Genomic DNA, 21261 nt, shown 5'->3' on the forward strand with positions numbered 1-21261 from the left:
ACCAGTGGTTTTCCACCAGTGTGCCGTGGCACCCTGGGGTGCCTTGAATGGTGGTCAGGGGTGCCGTGGGCAACACTGGCCTCTGTCCCTCTTTCCTTCCTTCCTTCCTCTGATGCCCTCTTGCATCTCTTGCATCTCTTGCAGCTTATGCAGTTGTTTGTTGCGGCAGCCCTGGCTACAAGCTCCACAGGTGAATAGTGTCTCTGGGACTGGCCAGGAGATGCTTCCCAGAGCCCTGTGGGGCAGTGGGAGAAGGCATTTCTCTTTGGGGAAAGGGAGCAGCTCAGAGACCAGGAGAGGCAGCTGCAGCTGCCCAGAGGACTCCCAAGGAGAGGAGGCTGAGGGAACACTCTACAGTGAGGGTGTTCAAAAAAGGGTGAGAGGCTGCCAGCTCGGCAGGTAAGGGGCGACAAACTGGGCTCCTGAGCCCCACAGGGGTGCCACAGAAATAACACAGTTGGTCAAGGGAGCCATGGACTCAAAAAAGCTGAAAACCTCTGGATTACACATAACAGGTTGTATTCAATATTAGCCATACTTTAAGAGTATGAAACTGAAATGGCAATGGCTGTTAGTTTCATTACTTTCAATGGGTCTACTCTGAGTAAAATTCAGTGGGCTGCAACCCAATATGCTGAAGGTTACATTGGAATACACTGTGCACTTGGCTGGGTTTGACTTCTAAACGTACCTGCAATGTAAGCAACATGTTGATAGACCTGCAGTGATGTGCAGTGATTTCCTACTGCATGAGAAGACTTCCCCAGAATCTCTCAGGGCAGGTGAAGTTTCTGACAAGCACTGCATTAAGTAGGTGACTTCATCTTTTCAAAACATGCGCCAGGTCTATAATTAGCTGAGAGTTGTTACATTGTTGCCAAGAACAAGATGTCTGTTCTTTTACAAATAACTGCAAGAAGAGATTTCAAGTATACGGAAGAAAAATCCCATTGGCCAATAAAACTTTTGAAGTTTAGGTCCAGGGATTGCATTCTCATTTGGAGAAAGCTCAGGAACTTAACTGCTCTTGTAATACTGGGCCTTCGCTTGTTCTCAAGCACGTTTTCTCATTTTTCACTTTGACGGGTCTACCGAATACTGTGGAATGATACTGACATCATTGCTAGGACTCTAATCTTATTAACTAAATTGTGCGGCAAAATCCTGCACATGCTTGCTCAGAAACAAGTCCCACTGAGTTCAGTGGAGCTTACTCCAAAGTAAGTGTCTGTAGGGTTGCAGCTGAGCGGATCAGCCCTATTGTGTGTAGTGATCCATTTTCTTTTCCTCCCCCCCCTTTCCCCCCCTGTTATGTTTTTACTGTGATTTTATTGGTGTTAGCCGCCCTGAGCCCGGCTCTGGCGGGAGGGCGGGGTATAAGTAAAATTTATTATTATTATATTATCATCCAGCTTTCTTCAGCCAGGTGAGAAGATAGATGAACAGGCTTCCCCCCTCTATTTCCCCTCCTGTTGACTCCAGTGGGAGGGTAATTACTGGGCTGGTGTAATTTATTTATTTTTAATATAAGTTTTATTAAATTTTCTGTTTTACAATTTAGAATATTCATTTAAGCAATTTTAGAATATCAAAAACTTCCCTTCTTCACTTTCCATGGTTCATTTTGTATAGCATAAATCCTTGCATATTTCATATAAACTTAACCATTCAGTATTCCATTACTACATCCATCAAAACATATTTACACTGTTGAATTAATCTTAATTCTGCCAACGTTTTCAAGTGTACACAATTCTCTCCCCCCCCCCATATATTCAATAAACATTTTCCAGTCTGCTTTAAACATATGTTCTTCTGGTTCTCTTATTCTGTGTTAGGTCCGCAAGCTGGGCATATTTCTTACTGTGAGCCAAATCCCCAGATATCTAACTGGTGTAATTTTGGGTCCATTTTGAAGGTGTTTTGGGGGAATGAGGGTGCTTAAGATCATGTGGGTGCACAGCTGTTCCTGGAATGACCACTCCCCACATTAAATGGGGGTGCCCTTTGCATGATTGCACGCAGCCTCCTGGACCCTATGCGGTACGATTAGCACAGGCTTGGCTTGGCCTTCCTCAGGTGGGATACCTGGAGGTCTCCGCCTATCTCAGCCAGTTGCCCAATCCTGCCTAGGGAGGCGTTGCCAAGGTGATCAGGCCAGGTAGGGGGAGGGACCACCCTGCCCACACAATAGGGGGAGGATCTGGGAATCGTCAGTTGGCTCCAGAGCTTCTCCCACCCTACCCACCCTCAGTTAAGACTTCTTATGCAGGTTAACCTTTTCTCCACAGGTACACGGGCGCTGCTATGTCAAGGTTGCTGTTGAAGGGCCGGAAAGGAATTCTCCTGCATTGGCAGGTTTGCCTTTCCTGTAGCAAAACGTCACAACTTTGGAGGTATCAGGCCTTGGGCTGAATCCTTTAGTCTATCTTCCCTAAATGGGGATGGGCGTGTGGTGGTGACCCATGCCCCCCCTCCTCATTGCAGTGGCGATACCAGGGTTCCCCATTAAAGGGGTTGTTTTGAAGGGAGGCTTTCACCATACGCCTAGAGGTTGTCATTGCTCTCTCCTGCGACGGTGTAATGGAGACAGGCTCTCTCTGCTTGAACATATGTTCTCCAGAGCCAGTCCACCCCCCACACACTCTGGATAACCCTAATGTTCCCCAGATCCCCGGTGGGGGACTGGGAGGGATAAACACCCAATGCCTGAGCCAAGGCCTACCCACACCTGAAACATAATAGTTGTCCACCCCCCACACACTCTGGATAACCCTAATGTTCCCCAGATCCCCGGTGGGGGACTGGGAGGGATAAACACCCAATGCCTGAGCCAAGGCCTACCCACACCTGAAACATAATAGTTGTGGCCAATTTTAATCCCATAGTGGTTGTCTTGAGTTGTTATTCCACACGGGGGCCGCCCTGGGTTTGGGGGACTCCGCCTGTCTATGCATTGGCCTGGATTGCTCTCTCCATTGCCTCCCAATGGAACACTACCAGCCAGACCACTGGTCCATCTATCTCAGTTTTGTCTTCAGTGAGTGGTAGTGGCTCTCCAGGGTTTTCAGACATGATTCCTCCCAGCCCTACCTGGAGATGCCATGAATTGCAGCTTGGACCTTCTGCATCCTAAGCACATGCTCTTCCACTGAGCTATGGCCCTCTAGATAGCTGTAGAGAGAAGAGATATAGGCCATCCCAGATACAACAGGTGCACTTAGATAGAGCTGCAATGCAGCAGACTGGGATCCCAAGGGGAAAAAATGTGTAGCAAATGCATGAAAACCAGGGGCATATTAAGACTTAAGAGCAGAAACAGGCAGCGTTTTACACAGCTGCATTAGGAACTGCACATGGTGTAATGTAACAGCTAAGCTATAAAGTGAATTCTATTGGGGAAAGGTTTATCAAGAGTTCGGAGAAACGTAAACAAGTGCCCTTGTAAAATTAGAAGCTGGAGACAAACTGATGTTGTTGCTTTAGGCTGCTGTTTATAAAATTAAGCATTGCTTTTTGCAAAGAATGTAAGTATGTTTACCTTTTAAGGATATCCGTCATTGCCCTGCAAAGGACTTTACAGGGATTTTTCAACTCTGTTGCTTTTTAGTTGGATTTCAGATGTGTACCTGCCATTAGGAACAGAGGCAGTCTGTTGCAATGGAAGGCAATAGTCTAGTTCCTATTCTCAATATGGAGACATTGGTCCCAATTCAGGAAGTGTGAGCCATGGCCAAGTTGTGGGAAGCAATGGAAATGTGCCAGCCACACAAAGTTCTGGAGAAACCTGGCAACAATCTGAGTCAGAAGAAAGCATTTGAATCCATGCAAAACGCTGGAAAATTGTTTCCCTTCCTTACATGGTTCTAGCACTGGATCTGATGGATGGAATTAAGGAGAGCCAGCTATACGATACTTTAGATTAATGGGACCACAGAATACAGCTTCCCATAACTCTATTTCAAGGCACAGTTTTTGTCCTCAATACAATTTAAATTTGGCAGAACAAATTAAGGGTTGGATTCTTGGTAAAGTAACCAAGCCCTCTAGGTCAAAATGACTATGGTGTACTATATATATATATAGATAGATATCGGATCATCACATCTGCCCCAGTCAGCATGGCCATGTTGTTTGGGGCTGATGGTGTGGGGTTACCAATCTCATATAAGCAACATGCTTAAGTCTAATAAATGCATGAAGGGGTTAATACCATAAACTAAGCTGTCCTGCCAGGCTTAGCTGTGTTCACTTCCTCTCACTTTGGGAAGAACTAGGTAGTCAAGTCTTTGTTCTCCTCTAGTCTACATGTGAACTTTGGTGTTTGGGGAGCTCTTAAGCTGCTTCCTCCAGCAATGTAGCTCTAACAAGCCTCTCTTAAATTCCTATACCAATAATCTAGGAACTTTTACCACTTTGTAAGCCATGCTTTACTGTCTGTGCAACTTTTTCTGAAAGATGAATGGAAAAGCACATGAATCTGACCTTTGGAGAGGTTGTAAGTAAAGCATATTTAACTTACTAAACATGGGGTCTTTTTCTATGCTGGGTGAAGTGGGAAACTTTGGAAACAAACTTTTAAAGGGGACATTTCAGAACTCACTTGAGAAGGTATTTTTAGATGGTCTAACAGCCTATATTTCCACACTTTACTTTGCTGCATATTTTGTGATTTTAAATCTTGGCTGGAATTCTCTCACCAAACTTGGGATCGTGGCATCCAGGAATTCTCCTTTATTTATCCCCCCCAAAAAAACCAACAGATGGGGAATGTAGTCCAAAACATCTGGAATTCACCAGTTTGGAGGAGGCTGGTCTATAGGTATCTAGCCATGATTTGCACCAAAGACTTATCTATGGTAGCCATTCATTCATTCATTCATTCATTCATTCACATTCTCTCTTTCTCTTCTCTAGAAAATATGAACAGGTGCAAATGCTGCTCTTATGTCCAGAAAACATCAAATAAATGTAGCAATGGTCTTTGACCAGCACAATCCAGGTCAAAAGTGGGCCACAAGTCAACCAGGCTTTGTGTATATATGTTTCATTATCCCATTAAAATCATTAACATTAATGGGATTTATAAGTGCTTGATTGTGGCTAGGTCAAGTGGCTGATGTGAGCTAAATGCTTCTGCCCTTTGTTAGTCCTAGATAAAAGGTGTGATTCATCCTAGACAACGTTTGGAACCTATGCAGATTAACACAACTGTACTATTCATGAATTCATCTGTGACTGGCTAATGTAATATCTGGAGGAGCATTGTCTTGTTTTATATAAAGTAGATATACATGATTGTTCAAGTAGATAATGAGAGGAGAGCAATGAAGGTACCTAAGACCAAAGACAATCTCACAAAAGAGGATTGTGGAGAATTAGTATATTTACAGAGACGCCTTTAACCTACACATTACTTACAATTAAAACTGAATTAGGTGCCCCTAGAAGCAATAGATAAGACCTGAAATTCAGTAGCTCCCAAACTTTCTTCATAAGAAAACCACCAATAAACTCTTATGCTAGTTCTATTTGGTGACCCAGAAACCTCCCCCTGATTTCATTGACTAGATTATGCCTGATATACGCAATGTGCTCTTTGCAGGGTTGCTTTTGGAAACCAAAACCAGCAGTTAAAGTTCTGGCTGTGACTTCTGGATGAAGGTTTTTTGCTTTTGTTTTTTAAATTGAATTATTACAGAAATAAAACGAACAAAGAAAAAAGAAAAAAAACACCCTTTACACCCATACCATATGACTTCTAAAGAATACCTCCTCTGAGCAGATGTTCTGCTTTTCACTCTCGGACACCAAAATGGCAGGCAGGGTTTGGGAAGGAAGCCAAATCCAGTAACAGTTGTGGGCTGCTAGCCCATAATTGGCAGAGATGTTCCTGCCAGCCGGTGGAAAAGTGTGGACTTGAGTTTTCCTAAGGGTATTTTGGACACTCATCAAATGTGGTTGTTATTATCCCATTATGAAAATCAATCTTGAGTACTTTTGCTACGACAACTTGGAAGTATGCTCTCTTTCCCGATGTGATGCATTATGGGAAGGTTTAATGAGAGGTGGAAATGGCCACCTGACTAAGAAGGATAAATTTGAGCCGCTCTTTGATTTTGTTGGGGTGAAGTGCAAAAATAAACAAGCTGTGAAGCATTTGCAGTTGTGAGAGTGGAAAAGTGGAAGATTTGGTCCGCTGCTTACTGGGATAAGACACAAGAGAGGTGCCACTGGGTGGGAAACCTGCCGAATTGCAGAAAATGGGCCCAGGAGCATATTTGTAGTTGATTTTGGGATGAGGAGAACTAAAAGGAATTTCTGAGTAAAAAATCATTCCCTTTGATTATAAAGAGTCTTTTCCCATGCCTTCTTCCCATTTTGGTGGTTAGTTTCTCTTTCCCCATCATGCTACCCTTGTGTTACGACATTATGGTAAGCTTAGAGATGTTACTTTCGCTTTCAGCAGATGTCTGCCTGCCACATTTTTTAAATGTCTGGATCACTGAGGTGTTTCAGTTTGTGCCACCTTGTACAAATCCCATTCCGCCTCTAATAAACCAGAAATGTTTGGATTTGGATTAACGCCCAAGTCTGATGTAGATTCCTAGTATTTATGAAGGAACCAACGCACGACTACAGATTAGGATAGATTCGAAATGCAACCTTTTGAATATGTCTCACAGAAGACAAACTCCTAAGAGTAACTCTTATTAAGAAATATTTTTAACTCAAACTGCGAAACGACCGCAGATTTTCTTGCCCTTCAGTTTCTCTTCCGAAATTCATTTGTGAAGAACTTGCAGAGCTTTGTTCAGATACAGCTTTTCATCTCAATAATTCAATTTGCCTGCATTTGAGTTCCAGGCTGGTGGTTGGCATTCATATTTAAATGCCTCTTTCATGCTCTGTTACTGTAATTTAATTTGGCAGGGAGAGAGATCCATAGTTTCTCTCTGGCGGGTGGGAGGGGGATGGCTTTAGTAAACTGTGTTTGGAAAGTTGCAAGTAATAGAATTGTCTATAACATGGATTGTTGGGGTGCCCATACTAGAATTAAAACAACCACTGCAAAGCTTTCCTCATGGTATTTCTAGGGTGTTTCTAATGAGCCCCCACATGATTGTCATCAAATTACTAGCCCATGTTTTCCCCCACTGCATTTAATCTGGATTTACCCTTTCCAGGGCAAGTTTGCTAAATTATAAAAACCTGTTGCAAATGAATGAACGAACCAATGCAACATCTAAATAACCCATTTAATATATTAAATCCCCACCTGGAAGCACCCTCAGGGTTTGTTGTTGTTCAGTCGTTTAGTTGTGTCCGACTCTTGTGACCCCATGGACCAGAGCATGCCAGGCACTCCTGTCTTCCACTGCCTCCTGCAGTTTGGTCAAACTCATGCTGGTAGCTTCGAGAACAGTGTCCAACCATCTCGTCCTCTGTCGTCCCCTTCTCCTTGTGCCCTCCATCTTTCCCAACATCAGGGTCTTTTCCAGGGAGTCTCCTCTTCTCATGAGGTGGCCAAAGTATTGGAGCCTCAGCTTCAGGATCTGTCCTTCCAGTGAGCACTCAGGGCTGATTTCCTTAAGAATGGATAGGTTTGATCTTCTTGCAGTCCATGGGACTCTCAAGAGTCTCCTCCAGCACCATAATTCAAAAGCATCAGTTCTTTGGCGATCAGCCTTCTTTATGGTCCTGCTCTCACTTCCATACATCACTACTGGGAAAACCATAGCTTTAACTATACGGACCTATACGGACCTTTGTAGGCAAGGGTATTCTATACCCTCCGGGTATAGAATACCAATTTAAAGGCATGTTTCTTCCTCAAGCACCAGTATGTGGAGTGAACTTATGAACAGTTTCCTCTGTTTCCTCCTTTTCTCAACCATTTGCAGAGGCAGCTTGACTCCATGGAAAGTAGGTGGGACATCCTACCTGTCTATCATATGATGTCATAATGGCAGCAGATGATTGACCTGTGGTTTGTCCAATTGCTGTTTTCCCGAGGAGTGGCAGCCTGGGAAACAGGATATATGTGTATTGCGTTTTTTCTAGTCTTTATTGAGCATTCATTCTGATTTGTTTGTGGGGAGATTACATGACAATGAGCAATCATCCTGATTTGCTTCTGGGGTGTCCATAGAAAATTCTCTCAATGCACCTTTCTCACAAAACTCACAATTTTATACATCTCTATCATGTATCCTCTCTATCATGTATTGTCTTACCTTTTTTCTAAACCAGAATGCCCCAAATTCTTTACAAGGGAATTATTCCAGACCCATTATCATTTTGGTCGCCTCCTTTCTGAACCTTTTTCAGCTCTACAGTATCATATATTTTTTTTACATAAGGTGACCAGAAAAATCCCCAACGAATGTCATTAAATATTTCGTAGAATATTTTATAGATTAAAGAACAGAAGATACAAATGCAGTTTTACAAATATGAAAAGCCAGTCTATTTACATCCGTTTTCCTATACGTAAGTGAAATTAAAACTAAAATAAGTCACATCCATTTACATCAGGGTTTTCACTGTATACGACAGGATAAAAGAAAAGTAAAACTGATAGAAGCATCAGACAGAACATCCAGACAGTTTCTCTTGAGGCTCTGTTGATTAAAACCCAGCAGGGAATATTAAATTCGGTACAAAACACACAAGAGGTAAAGCCATTCCACGTGAATCATTTTCATTACTATTTTAAAAGAGCATTTTAGCCATTTACCACAATACCTAATTCTGAAGAACAGTGCCCACAGGCTCAACTGCATAATGTGATCTTATCTGCCACTGACTGGCACATGGGTTAAGTATTAGGTAATACAGTGGTACCTCAGGTTAAGAACTTAATTCGTTCTGGAGGTCTGTTCTTAACCTGAAGCACCACTTTAGCTAATGGGGCCTCCTGCTGCCGCTGCTGCACGATTTTCTGTTCTCATCCTGAAGCAAAGTCCTTAACCCAAGGTAATATTTCTGGGTTAGCGGAGTCTGTAACCTGAAGCGTATGTAACCCGAGGTACCACTGTAATAGGCTGGCTGTAACAGTTTGTCATAAATTACCATGGTCCGAAAAATACAACCTAGAAAAAATATCACGCTGTCATTGCCCTAAACCAGGGGCAAGGAACCTCCAAGCCTATCTATCTCATTCCTGGAATTCCCCTATGACATATTCCCTCTCCCGATAGCTGGCCATGCTTCACACCCAAAGTGTTTCTGCCTTTCTGTAATGCGACCTTGAACTCTGATGCCTCTTGCTTTTCTGGATGTAAGAGAGAGAGATGTTCGTGTGTGCAAAGAGAGATAAACTATTTCCTTAAGGCAGCAAGGAGATTTGCAAGCCCCAATTGCTTTGGTCACCCTGAGAAGGGGACTGGAAATAGTGGTTTGTTGGCACCTCAATTCTAACCCCCCCCCCCCAAAAAAAGGTGTTCTACATCTGTTGCCATAGTCACGGCCGAATCCAGGACCAGGCAATCCAAGTGGCTACCTGGGATATGGAGTTTGTAGGGAGACTGTCCTGGATAAACTATCCACTCACCAGCTAAAACCGAGTTCGTGGCTAGCACTCTGTTGTTATTTCTACTTCCTAATAATAATAATAATAATAATAATAATAATAGAAACATATACAACATCATTGCCCATGGTGGTCATGTGAGTGGTTGTGTTAAGATTGAAGTGTTTACTATCAATTTACTTACCATCTTATATGAGGGGGATATAAACTATGTGAGCAATTTGAGAACCCATGAAATGGGCCCTCAAATGCAGTGCAAAACAAGGTATTCAAAAGTCGAGAACAGACTTTTTGGGGTACAGAAAACTATTGCAGCCTAAGGGGGCCGTTTGATTCAGAGCTGGCCCTAGTTAGGGGTGGACGGATCTGTCAGATTTGGTTTCTGCTTCTCCCGATTCCAGTCAGGAGATAAGATTGCCATAGTTCCACACCAGTTTTATTTATTTAACAAAATCTATATACTTCTGGTCATAAAACTTCTTAAGCGGTTTACAAGAACCTTTGAAAACTAGCATACAGTTTGAAACATTTAAGGGTAATTAACAGTGATTTTATTTGGAAAACACGCCAGCGTCTATGTGTCTAGATGGGCTTGCCTAAACAAACAGGTCCATATTGCTTTGCATGTGGTGAAGTTGAGCCAAATGGGCCTTCTAAGAACCTTCTCTGTGTACAACACCACTTGCTATTTTCCCTGTGAATCAGTTTTCTAGAAATCTCCACGCTGTTTGCTGCCTGTGGTAATTTTGCTAACCCTTTGGTTTATGAGGTAAAAAAAAAAAGTCATTGTATGAGGTAATTTTTTTTTCTAAGTCCCTGTGGAGAGCACTGCAGCATTTGCATCTATTATTTAGAAAAGACGTGGTCACAGGCGACAACAGAAATAAACACACTCACGCTCCTTTCTTTTAAGAGTGTAGACACGGCATGCTTATATTTATAAGAACCTGTCAGCTTCATATCTTTCCCTTTGCAACAGCTACATAAGGACAGGAGGTTAAAAAAAAAAAGCCCCTTTCAGTTTATGCCTTTTATGGTAATTATAAAGGGATCGTCTTGGACTCTTCCCCCCCCCCTTTCTAAATGGCCCTGCTAGGTCTGAAGTTGTAAGCGGCAGCACAAAGATACAAAGTGGTACTACAGTAAGGGTATTTACATAGCCCATTAAGTTCCAGCAATATTTATAATCTGATATACTAAACACCAAGGTCCAACCATGCAATTATGAAACATTAAAGTAGACTTTTCGGTGGGAATGCTACAGTAAAAAACCAAATGTTTGACACGAGCTTGGGATGACCCATTTTGATGAAAACGTATCGCACTCCCAGCCTCTGAATTAATCATGCAGGGAGAGGCATTTGTACTTGACGCATTGCAAAAATGTTATGGCCTATCAATGCGTCCTTTGTCAGCTCGCTTTAAAATGCACCAAGCTGATGAGATGGGGAAAGGAGCAAAATGAAAGGCTCCTCTGGAAAGCAGACACTGTGGATTGGTTGACAGAATGGCAGGTTTGGTATGGGAAATATTAAGGCACCTTATTGTGCTGGTGTGACCTATTCCCCCTCCTTCTTCCACCCAGTAAACCTCAGGCATACCAGGAGTCAAGCACCCCGGTAGTGGCGCTCTCCCTGTGGAATACCCACCCTTCAGGTGTCAAGCAAATAAACAACTATTTGACTTTTAGAAGACATCTGAAGGGAAGTTTTTAACGTTCGATGTTTTAGTATGTTCTGATATATGCTGTGAGCCGCACAGGGCGGCTGGGGAAACCCCAGCCAGATGGGCAGGGTATAAATAAAAAGATTATGATTATGATTTTAAAGGCTGCAGATATGCGCCTGCATAGCTGTGACTCAGAAGAACATCTGCAACAGCCACCCAGGACATAGAAGAGTCGGCCAAGAAAGGATGGCAGAAAGAAAGAGCCAGCGTGGTGTGGTGGTTAAGAGTAGTGGACTTGTAACCTGGTGAACTGGGTTTGTTTCCCTGCTCCTCCACATGCAGCTGCTGGGTGACCTTGAGCTAGTCACACTTTTCTGAAGTCTCTCAGCCCCATTCACCTCACAGTGTGTTTGTTGTGGGGGAGGAAGGGAAAGAAGATTGTTAGCCGCTTTAAGACCCCTTAAGGGGAGTGAAAGGCAGGATATCAAATCCAAACTCTTCTTCTTAGCTCTGAGTCACAGAAGCATCGATGGAAGAAACATGGAAACTGAACTAAGCCATGTGGCCTTCAGAATCCAATTATGCTTGTACTTTACTGTGAGTGTAGCCACACGTACCTTTCCACTGCTCTTTCCAGGCACGGCCCACAATTTAATGTTCTGTGTTCCAGCGCCTTTGGGGGGGGGGGGCTCCAGAGCTTTCCTTGTTAAAACACATTCTTTGAAGTTCAATCGGAGCAAACATCCATCTGTGGAAACCCCAATTTGACCTTTGCTCCTATTCAGCTTTAAAGAGCGGGTTTTTGTGAGGAAAGCTTGGGGCAACAAAAAAGCGGAGGGAAACAAAACTCAGACATTGAGCGTGCCTGGGAAGAGAAGGGTGAAAAGTAAGTGAGGATAATAAGCAGAACATCAATGCTACACCCTACAGTCCAGGAAAAGTTTTAGTGCATGATCCTATAACATATATAGACTGGTGGCTGGTCAAGAACATTAATTTTGGTTAACTGATGGGATTAGGTAAAGATTTACCTGGATGCTCTAGGTAAATATTTTAAAATTGACAGACTTGTATATTATATATATATATATATATATGCTATTTATTGTGGTGAGCCTTAAGCAACCAGGTGTTCTAATGCTAGGAATAATTCAAACCTGGTCCGTTTCTCTTTCCCCTGCTCCAAATGGTGCCGTTCTCTGACTCCGGACAAGTAACTTGCCTGGTGCCTTCTGCTTCAAGCTTTATTTTTCAATCTGCATCATTATGTCCTAGGTGTCCTAATCAATAGTTAAAAGTTTTGTTCCCTCCCACTCCCCCCACCTCTTCTTTTACTTTTTACAAATGCACATCAGCATGAATGGAAAACCGCTCGGCAGGTATCATAAACACTGGAAAAGAAAATTATATATATAGAATGATATTCAAAGTATGCTAGAAGAGTTGTTGCATTAAAGAAGTCACAAAAGCGTGACAGGTTTTGACTACAGGAAAAGACTTGTGCTGCCCACACTATTTGATCTGGAAACCATGTTTTTTATTCCAAGATGTTTGGGAGTTCGGGACACAGCAAGCATTAAAATGAAGTCACTCTGCACATACAGAGCTGGTGTAGTGTCTATGGCTGCTCTTTATGCAGAGTCAGTGGGGCTTACATCCAAGTAAACACGCTCAGGATTGCACTATTAAGAAACTGAGCTGTGAATCAATGGACAGCCTTGGTGGCATCTCTTAGCCTCACCTCAGTCGCCCACCTGCAGTATGGGAATACCACTACTGACCCAAAGCCCAGGGTAGTCGCAAAGATTAATGAAATAATTCAAGTGAAGAGCTGTGAACACTCTAGAGCACTACAAAAAGCCATCATTTTCTGTCTGCTGAAACTAAAGATTTGAATAGCAAGCTAATAAAAAGGGAAGCCTTAACAACAGGCAAAACATAATACATATATGATGACGTAACATAAAAATGCATACAATAAATTAGTATCGGAAACGGCGTATGTGAAAACACGCAAGTCACAAAACGAGTATTTGGAGAATTTAATGAGGAACGTTGTCACAGGAATGGGGAAGCCATGGCGCTCCAGCTGGACTCCAGCTCCTAAGTGCAAAGGCAGTGGTCAGGATGATGGCAGCTGTGCTGTAACATCTGGAGGGCCATAGGTTCCCCATCCCTGTGTTCAAAAGACAGCCATTCATCCCACGTACAACTGTTCCAAATGCAAATCCATTCATTCACTCATTCATTCCAAGAAGGATGAAGAAACAAGTCCAATAGCTTTACCAACAAGAGGCCAGAGGCTCCTCCCATGATTAAGGACCTGGTATGGGAGAACTTAAGGTCTGAATACATCACTCTTTGCCAACCTGGAACCCTCCAGATGTTTTTCGACTACAACTCCCATCAGCCCCAGCCAGCTTGCGCCGATGGGAGTTGTGCTCCAAAAACATTTGGAGGGTTCCGGGTTGGCAAAGGCTGCTTTGAAAGTGAATTGGATAAACCTCTTTGTAAATTGCAGCATCCTTTTGAGCCTTCTTAGTCAATATAGCAGCTAATACCCAAGATGGCAAAGATTTTTATAGCCCAGCTAAAAAAAAAATAGCCACAATGAGGACAGAGGTTATGTGTGAAGAAACAGGCTCTACCCACTTCTAGCTCTAGGTTGCCTGGAAGGGAATGTGTCCCTTCAGCTAATAAGGTTCCCTGCCCATGGTTTATAAGGTATCACATACCTCAGTCTATACAGCCTTTTTTATGTCTCCATGTGGTTCACCATTCCTCCTTTGTCAAGTTCCAATCTCTGTTTCAAGACTCATTGCACAACCCTGAGCCAAATCATTGGCTCCCAACCGCAGTTCCCATTTGTAAAATGGTAATAATAGTGACCAACATCACTGGCTTGTTGAGAGAGCATATGCAATAATGATGGCGAAACCATTTGCAAATTAAAAGTGCAACATAACAATCAATACTCAGGGCACAGCCAAACTGTAGGAACAGAGGAAAAATATGCCAGTGTGTGATAAGAGCAAGGATGTTCTATTAATCAAAGTTCGTGCAAGCTGAATTCTGCAGTTTTTGTGTGTGTGTGTCCTACAAAAACCTTAATTCTTTTCTTCGGCAAAGGTCTGTGTATGACATCTTACCCAAACCTCCACCCCCTTAGGCTTCTTAGAGTTCACCAAATTTAAAAGTGTCATTAGACTTTGAAGATTACCTTCATGGGCTACATTTTGCAGCGGCTGCTCATCAATTCTAGGGTGGTGTCTGTAAGCCCCCATGACTTTACCCGATATGGCTTGGCCAAAAGGGACTAGTGAGCCAAATGAGTTGGTCTGGGGGCCCTCATTAGGTCCATGAGCCAAAGGTTCCCCATCCTTGAACCAAAACCTAGTAACACTTTCTTCTGAAACTATGGACCAGGCTAAGGCCTAGCATGCGAACGTGGATTGATATCACAATCTGCATCTATGTAGCAGAGCTGGTCCTAAGGCTGGTGATGTTTGGCCTCATGCAAATGGGGAAGTGTTTGCTGAAAGAACGTGGACAAGCAAGCTATATGTTTAGTGGGCATCTGGGAGAATGATTCAGACGCCAGGGTGATGAATTGGAAGTGACTAGCAGGAACTTCAGCACAGACAAAAGGAAGTTCTTTAGACCTCACCTAATTTATCTATGAAACTCATTATCACAAGGTGTGGCAATGGCCAGCATCTTAGATGACCCTAAAGAGGAATAGATACATTTGTGAAATATTAGGGTACCAATGGCTGCCATTCATGATGTCTGTATATACCATCCCAGTTCAGGGGAAGTGCATCTCCAAAATTATCAAGTTTTAGAGGGCAACCACGGTAGAGGACTCTTGCCTTCATGTCTTGCTGTGATCTTTTTAGAGATATCTGGCTGAACACTGTTGGAAAAATGGATGCTAAACTAGAGGGACATTGGTCTGAGGCAGCACAATTTTTCTTTTTCTTAATCCAGTAAATCCCAATTATTTTCAGCATGGAATTGGCAGGGGTCAGAATGATAACTAATAAAAATGCATCAAAACACACCACTTCCTATGGTCCAAGGACACACAAATCCTACAGCTGAAAACAAGTTCTAAGGCTAAACTCAAAGGATACCACGACCTGCACTAGGCCATTCCCACATTTTGACATGTAGACAAAAACAGGGTAAAAACTCTACAGACGTTATAAAATGTTATCACGCTGACTGAGCTGTACAATGCAGTGATATGCCCTATAATCTTTAGTCTTTTGCAGGCACCCACGTGGCTTATATCACTGTGGTTTCCGTTTGGAGGGAAAACTGAGTCGCTGAATTACGATGCAACTGGGAGATGCTTTCTGAACCATTCCGAGAAATAGAAGAGCTGTGAAGTCTGTAATCTCGGCCCATTCTTTGGTTCAAACACCAACTCCGCCATTTTCTTTTCAGTTCGCCTTGTACCTAAATGTAAACAGAGTGCACCAGCACGCAGAGTATTAGGTGTGCACATTCATAAGAAGTGTGCATCAATTTGGGGGTTGGGGTCGGGGCTCGGAAAGGTCAGCAATGCTTTCCCCCCCTCCCCTACACGATGCTTTAACATGCAGCAAGGTTGTATAATAATTCCTTTTCGGGAAGATATTTCAGATATACAACGCTGAGAGTGGATACCTCTGAACCAGAGACAGCAGAGCTGCCAAGAATCCCTGGTCAAAGCTGAATCTAAATTTGCACCCACTCATACCCATCCAAATGTTCTCCAGGGTCCCTTCTCTATCTGGGCAACACCTGGCAAGCTTACCTGTTAGTCATGGTGGGTGGCAGTGGAGTTGCCATATTAATTACCCCAAATGCCCCTGACGCAACATTGCTCCAGGGCACTGTGGGAAATGAATGCCACACCATCTTTTAAAAGCACTATGATACCATTTTATATAGTCATGGCTCCCCCGACTCCACCCAAGAATTACGGGAGCTTCCGTTTGTTAAGGGTGGTGAGAGTTGTTAGGAGACCCCTATTCCCCTCACAATTCCCAGAGTTTCCTACAAAGATGGGCTGGTAATTGCAGCCTAACAACTCTCAGCGCACTTAACAAACTGCAACTTAACAAACTACACTTCCCAGCATTCCTTGGGAAAGGCATGGCTGTTTTAAAGTGGTATCGTAGTGTTTTGTATATGTGGTGTGAATATGGCTTAAAATGGCACCTCCCCTATCGCAGGAAACACTACCTTGGGAGTTCAGCTGCCTGATCTGGGCAGGAGGGTAGAGGACCTTTATTAGCAGAGAAGTGGGGTCCTGCTGGGGTGCCACGAACTGTCTAGTAATGCTGGGTGCAAACACCAGCCCTGGGTCCCTCACAAAGCCTCGAAAGCCCAAGGAACTAGAATGCTGTGTATTGTACCTGTAAGCTATAGCCCTTCCTTAGTTATTACCACAAGAGACTAAATAAAAACTTACTTCGCTGTTCAGAAAGCAGTATAGGACTGCAACAACCAGGCCCTGTAAATGGGAAATATTAATAAGTTAAACATAACGATAAACTATTTCAGTAAAAATAATGAACCACCAACAACACTGGGATATATCTTACCTGAAAAGATCCCAGACATAACTCAAAAATGATCTGATAGTTATTAGAAATGCGAATCGGAAAGACCGCAAACAACATGTAGTGAACTCCAAAGAGTGGTATAAGCAGCAATGTCGATTTTGCAAGTCTCCTAAAAAACAAACAAACCAACACACGGAAAAGTATGGATGAATCAGAGCTTAACAGAAATCCCCTAAATTTCCGTTTTCCCAACAGGGACTTCTGGGGAGTTTCACTTACTTATACTGGGACTGGTCATTGCCTCCAACATCTGGCGATCTCAGCTTTTGCAGTAGAATTCTTATAATGCTGATGAAAAGTACAAAATTCACCTAGAAGACAGCATGCATGCACACCAGTAAATCCACACACCTCTCCCTGGCAGTAAAGGTTCAATAAGAGTAAACTGAAAAACTAACAATTTATAGTCCTTTTATGATACCCTACATTAAAAGGTACATGAGGAAGCTGCTTCACTCTAATAGTAGGGCTGGACCTGATTAAAAATTCTGGCCCATGGTCAGTTAGTAAACTTTGTAGCTGAGCAACGATTTGAATATGGACCTCCCCAGTCTGATACTCTAAGCCAGTGGTTCTCAACCTGTGGGTCCCCAGATGTTGTTGGACTACAACTCCCATCATCCCTGAGCTCTGGCCTTGCTAGCTAGGGGTGATAGGAGTTGTAGTCCAACAACATGTGGGGGCCCACAGGTTGAGAAAAGCTGCTCTAAGCCATGGGTAGGCAAACTAAGACCCGGGGGCCAGATCCGGCCCAATCGCCTTTGAAATCTGGCCTGCAGACAGTCCAGGAATCGGCATGTTTTTAAATGAGTAGAATGTGTCCTTTTATTTAAAATGCACCTCTGGGTTATTTGTGGGGCCTGCCTGGTGTTTTTACGCGAGTAGAATGTGTGCTTTTATTTAAAATGCATCTCTGGGTTATTTGTGAGGCATAGGAATTCGTTCATTTTTTTTAATTCAAAATATAGTCCGGCCCCCCACAAGGTCTGAGGGACAGTGGACCGGCCCCCTGCTGAAAAAGTTTGCTGACCCCTGCTCTAAGCCCTATACAACACTAAGCTTAGCATAAGCCACATTAGGGGGCTGTAGCTGAAAGGCAGGATAGGATGCAGCTTAGTTGGTTAGAGCATAGTGCTGACAATGTCAAGGTTGTGAGTTCCATCCCCATATGGGCCACCTGCATACCCCTGCATTGCAGGGCTTTGGACTAAATGACCGTCAGGGTCCCTTTCAACTATACAAATCTAGGATTCTAGGACTGTGATAGGCAGGTCATTTGTAACTGCAGGACTGCAAAAAGTCCTATGTAGTTCTCAGTTCAGATTTTCGCTAGTCTAAAGCAACACCTTCACCAAAGGAGGGTATAAGGCAGCCTTCTGCAATCTGGTGCCCGCCAGATGTTTAGCTTCCATCATACCTGAGCATTGGCTATGCAAGCAGGGGCTGATGGGAGCTGTAGCCAAAAACTTCTGGAGAGCACCAGGGTGGGGGAAGAAAGGGCAGCATATGGACAGAGAATCGGAGAATCATAGAATTGCAGAGCTGGAAGGTACACCGAGGTTCGTGTACTCCAACCCCTGCAATGCAGGAATCACATCTATTGAATCCTAATCATGTGCCTCTCACCTGTTTGAGTCTTTGCCTCAAATTCTTTGGCTTGTTGGAATTTCACCGTGCCAAGTACTGAACAGTGTGGCTGGTACAGGACATCTCAAATTTAAAAGACCAAGAAGAGGAACACGGCACGGAATGCCCAGAGCTTGCCAAGAAGGATTCTTCCATGGCCAAAATGTTATCGGGAGATGTTTCCAACATGCTGAATCAATGGCGAGGGCCGTTAGAGGCACCAGAAATGAACAGCTCAGTTTGACAGTGTTACCAAAGGGCAAGGTACTTCTGGCAAAGTCAGTCACCACCCAATGAAAAGTAACAGGGAGACTGAATTATAATTTACTTGTGTCCTATAGACGTTAAGCCAGAAGTGAGATATTTTTGTCTCATAAATGAATGGAGGCATAACCTCAGCTGAAAGAGAGGGGTGTGTGGGTGGGTGAGTGAGTGAGAGGCTACAACTGTCCTCCCACTTTTGCATACATTTTGGGGGTGCAGGTGGGGAATTTCAAGGGCTGAAAGATCTTGGGAGTTCCAGTAAAAAGCAAAGTACATCTGACAAGCCTGCCGTCTGTTCACTCCTGTCCTGCCTACTGCAATTTTACTCTACCTTGCTACTCTGTGAACCATCCCTGAGACCTCCTGGTATAAATTCAATAAATATAAATTCAATAAATATAAATTCAATAAATAATAATAATAATACCAACCTATCTTCTCGTTATACTTTTGGGGACAAGAAGAGAACTGCCACAATTGATATCGAGTATAATGAATCCATAATTAATTCACGATTAATGTGCCTTTTGCCTGTCACTTATAAACAAGGCTAATTAGAGCTTGGGGTTCACCAAGACCTAATTAGCAAATAAACAAAAAAAAAAAAACCCCATCAGGGTTTACAGGGTCAGCACAGATGGTTTCTGGACAGCCTAGAGCTACAGAGCTTCTATTTTTAATATATATATATTTTTGGGGGGGATTATTTACAATTTTTTGTAAATTGCTTAGCATACCATTAGAGGGAATTTATACACATCTATATTAAAATGCAATGCATTGTGCATGCACACTCGTGCAAACACCCACCCACCCACACCTATGTATGAAAATGCCTACAAATAAAAAATAAAATCCTTTGAAACATGAAATTCCTTGATGGGGATTTGAAAAAGTATGGTTCTGGCAGGATGTAATGGGATAAGTATTGCAAGCATCACCAGGTGACATAGAAAATGCTTTGGTTCCAGATAGTTAGCCCTGTGAAAAGTGATATTGCAAATGGAGGCTGATTTAGCTACATCTATTTTAACTTTTATAAAGCAGGCAGGGGCTGTTTTGGTCCACTAAGTATTTGAGGACTGTGTCCGTGTGTGTGTGTGTGTGCTGTTGCATTTTTCACTGTTGTTTTTAGGACTTTGTGGGAATTTAAAAAACCCCCAAAACATATTTCAATGTGCTAGCAGGAGTTCTTTCTGACGGACATGTTATATTAGCCGCCTTAATGGATCATATCATCCTTGAGCTGAAAAGTAGGTTATAAATAAAGTCAATACGTTAAAATATGATAGCGCACTTTGCTCAGATCGACACACACGTACAGAATTACAGAGCCAAAAATCACAGTGTGAAACCGAAGTGTTAACATGCCATTTGAATTTACTTACTAAAATTGAAATTAGGATGGGTAATCTTATAACCCACCATGGGACGCTGTGATCGTTCGTATCCCAGCAACTATTGAGAAGAAGGGAGGAAATGTTTTTTTTTTAAAAAAAAAATTATTAATCCCATTTATACAGTAAATAAATTGAGAAGTGTCATCCCGGAGGGGGGGTTGACAAAATCCCCCCAGGTGGATCGCCACACCGCCCCCTGGGCACCAATCGTCGCACAACCCCCAGGTGCTGATCGCCCCCAATGGGCGCCAATAGTCGTGCTGATCACTGCAATGATCGCTCCCAATGGGCGCCAACCACCATGCCAATTGCCCCCCTGGGCAGCTCCCCCCGCCTCTGGGAGGCTCCCCCCCCCAGGTGCATGGCATGTGCACCACTCCGGATGCCCGAGTGGCTTTGAGTTAGTTCACACAGTGGCCAGCTGTGTGCTTCTGAGAAGCCAACAAACAGACAGCCCCTCTCTTGATGTTGCTCCTCAAGAACAGAGCAGAAATTCCCCACAGCCACTGTTACTTTTGGCCACTGAAAGGCCTGGCCTCCCCTGAAGTTGTTGAATCCCCCTTTAAAGCCTTCTAAGCCAAATTAAATATGTGAAGAGGCATTTGACTGAACCACACAGGACTGAACCTGCGTGCAAATCCCGCGTTCTGTTGTTGAGCGCAGAACTACATATGTCAAGCACCTACACCCTGTCCAATCTGGTCTCCTCTAGATGTTGTTGAAATAGAGTTCCCAGCAGACCATGCCCAGGATGGTTGAGGAAGTCTGTTCTATACAGTAGCAGAGAGCAGCCAATATAAAATATTTTTAAAATTATGAATTCATCACCTGTCACTCCCCCTTGTCCCTGGAGAGGGAATTAGCCTCATGAAATGTTTCACAGACACCTCAGGGAATTCTGACATTCCAAGAATTGGTAATACTGGACATAGCACAATTGCCAAAGGACCCGTGGCGACAAAACGTGGAAGCATCAAGTTTGCTTTCCTTTTTAAACTTACCCAGTGTCCTCCAAATAGACTCTAGACACAATCCATGCGATGATGAAGACTGTGGGGATTCCTGAGAGTGGAATACGAAGTGGAGGGAAAGGAAAATTATTAAATAGATCACTTGTGCAATGCATCAACATTAGAATGCATTACATGCA

At 43.2% G+C, this 21261-nt stretch overlaps 1 protein-coding gene and 2 long non-coding RNA genes across 3 annotated transcripts in view; 1 reads left to right on the forward strand and 2 right to left on the reverse strand.

The window, feature by feature from the left end:
- Positions 1–9431, forward strand: part of LOC307199355 — a 255630-nt gene extending 246199 nt beyond the window's left edge. Inside the window, exon 2 of the long non-coding RNA XR_013831919.1 lies at positions 9032–9431. This is a non-coding gene — a long non-coding RNA (uncharacterized lncRNA). The remainder of the gene's footprint in view (positions 1–9031) is intronic.
- LOC307199391 overlaps positions 8398–21261 on the reverse strand; it is a 194243-nt gene continuing 181379 nt past the window's right edge. Inside the window, exon 2 of the long non-coding RNA XR_013831962.1 lies at positions 8398–8890. This is a non-coding gene — a long non-coding RNA (uncharacterized lncRNA). The remainder of the gene's footprint in view (positions 8891–21261) is intronic.
- VIPR2 (vasoactive intestinal peptide receptor 2) overlaps positions 12719–21261 on the reverse strand; it is a 51508-nt gene continuing 42965 nt past the window's right edge. Inside the window, exons 8-13 of the mRNA XM_079946963.1 lie at positions 21113–21173; positions 20100–20169; positions 17041–17132; positions 16801–16930; positions 16668–16709; positions 12719–15667 (exon numbers count right to left, since the gene is read on the reverse strand). Of these exons, the coding sequence (XP_079803089.1) occupies positions 15494–15667; positions 16668–16709; positions 16801–16930; positions 17041–17132; positions 20100–20169; positions 21113–21173 (569 nt within the window). The 3' untranslated portion in view covers positions 12719–15493. The remainder of the gene's footprint in view (positions 15668–16667; positions 16710–16800; positions 16931–17040; positions 17133–20099; positions 20170–21112; positions 21174–21261) is intronic.

The sequence above is a fragment of the Podarcis cretensis genome (assembly GCF_951804945.1).
Source record: "Podarcis cretensis genome assembly, chromosome: 12".
Taxonomy (NCBI): domain Eukaryota; kingdom Metazoa; phylum Chordata; class Lepidosauria; order Squamata; family Lacertidae; genus Podarcis; species Podarcis cretensis.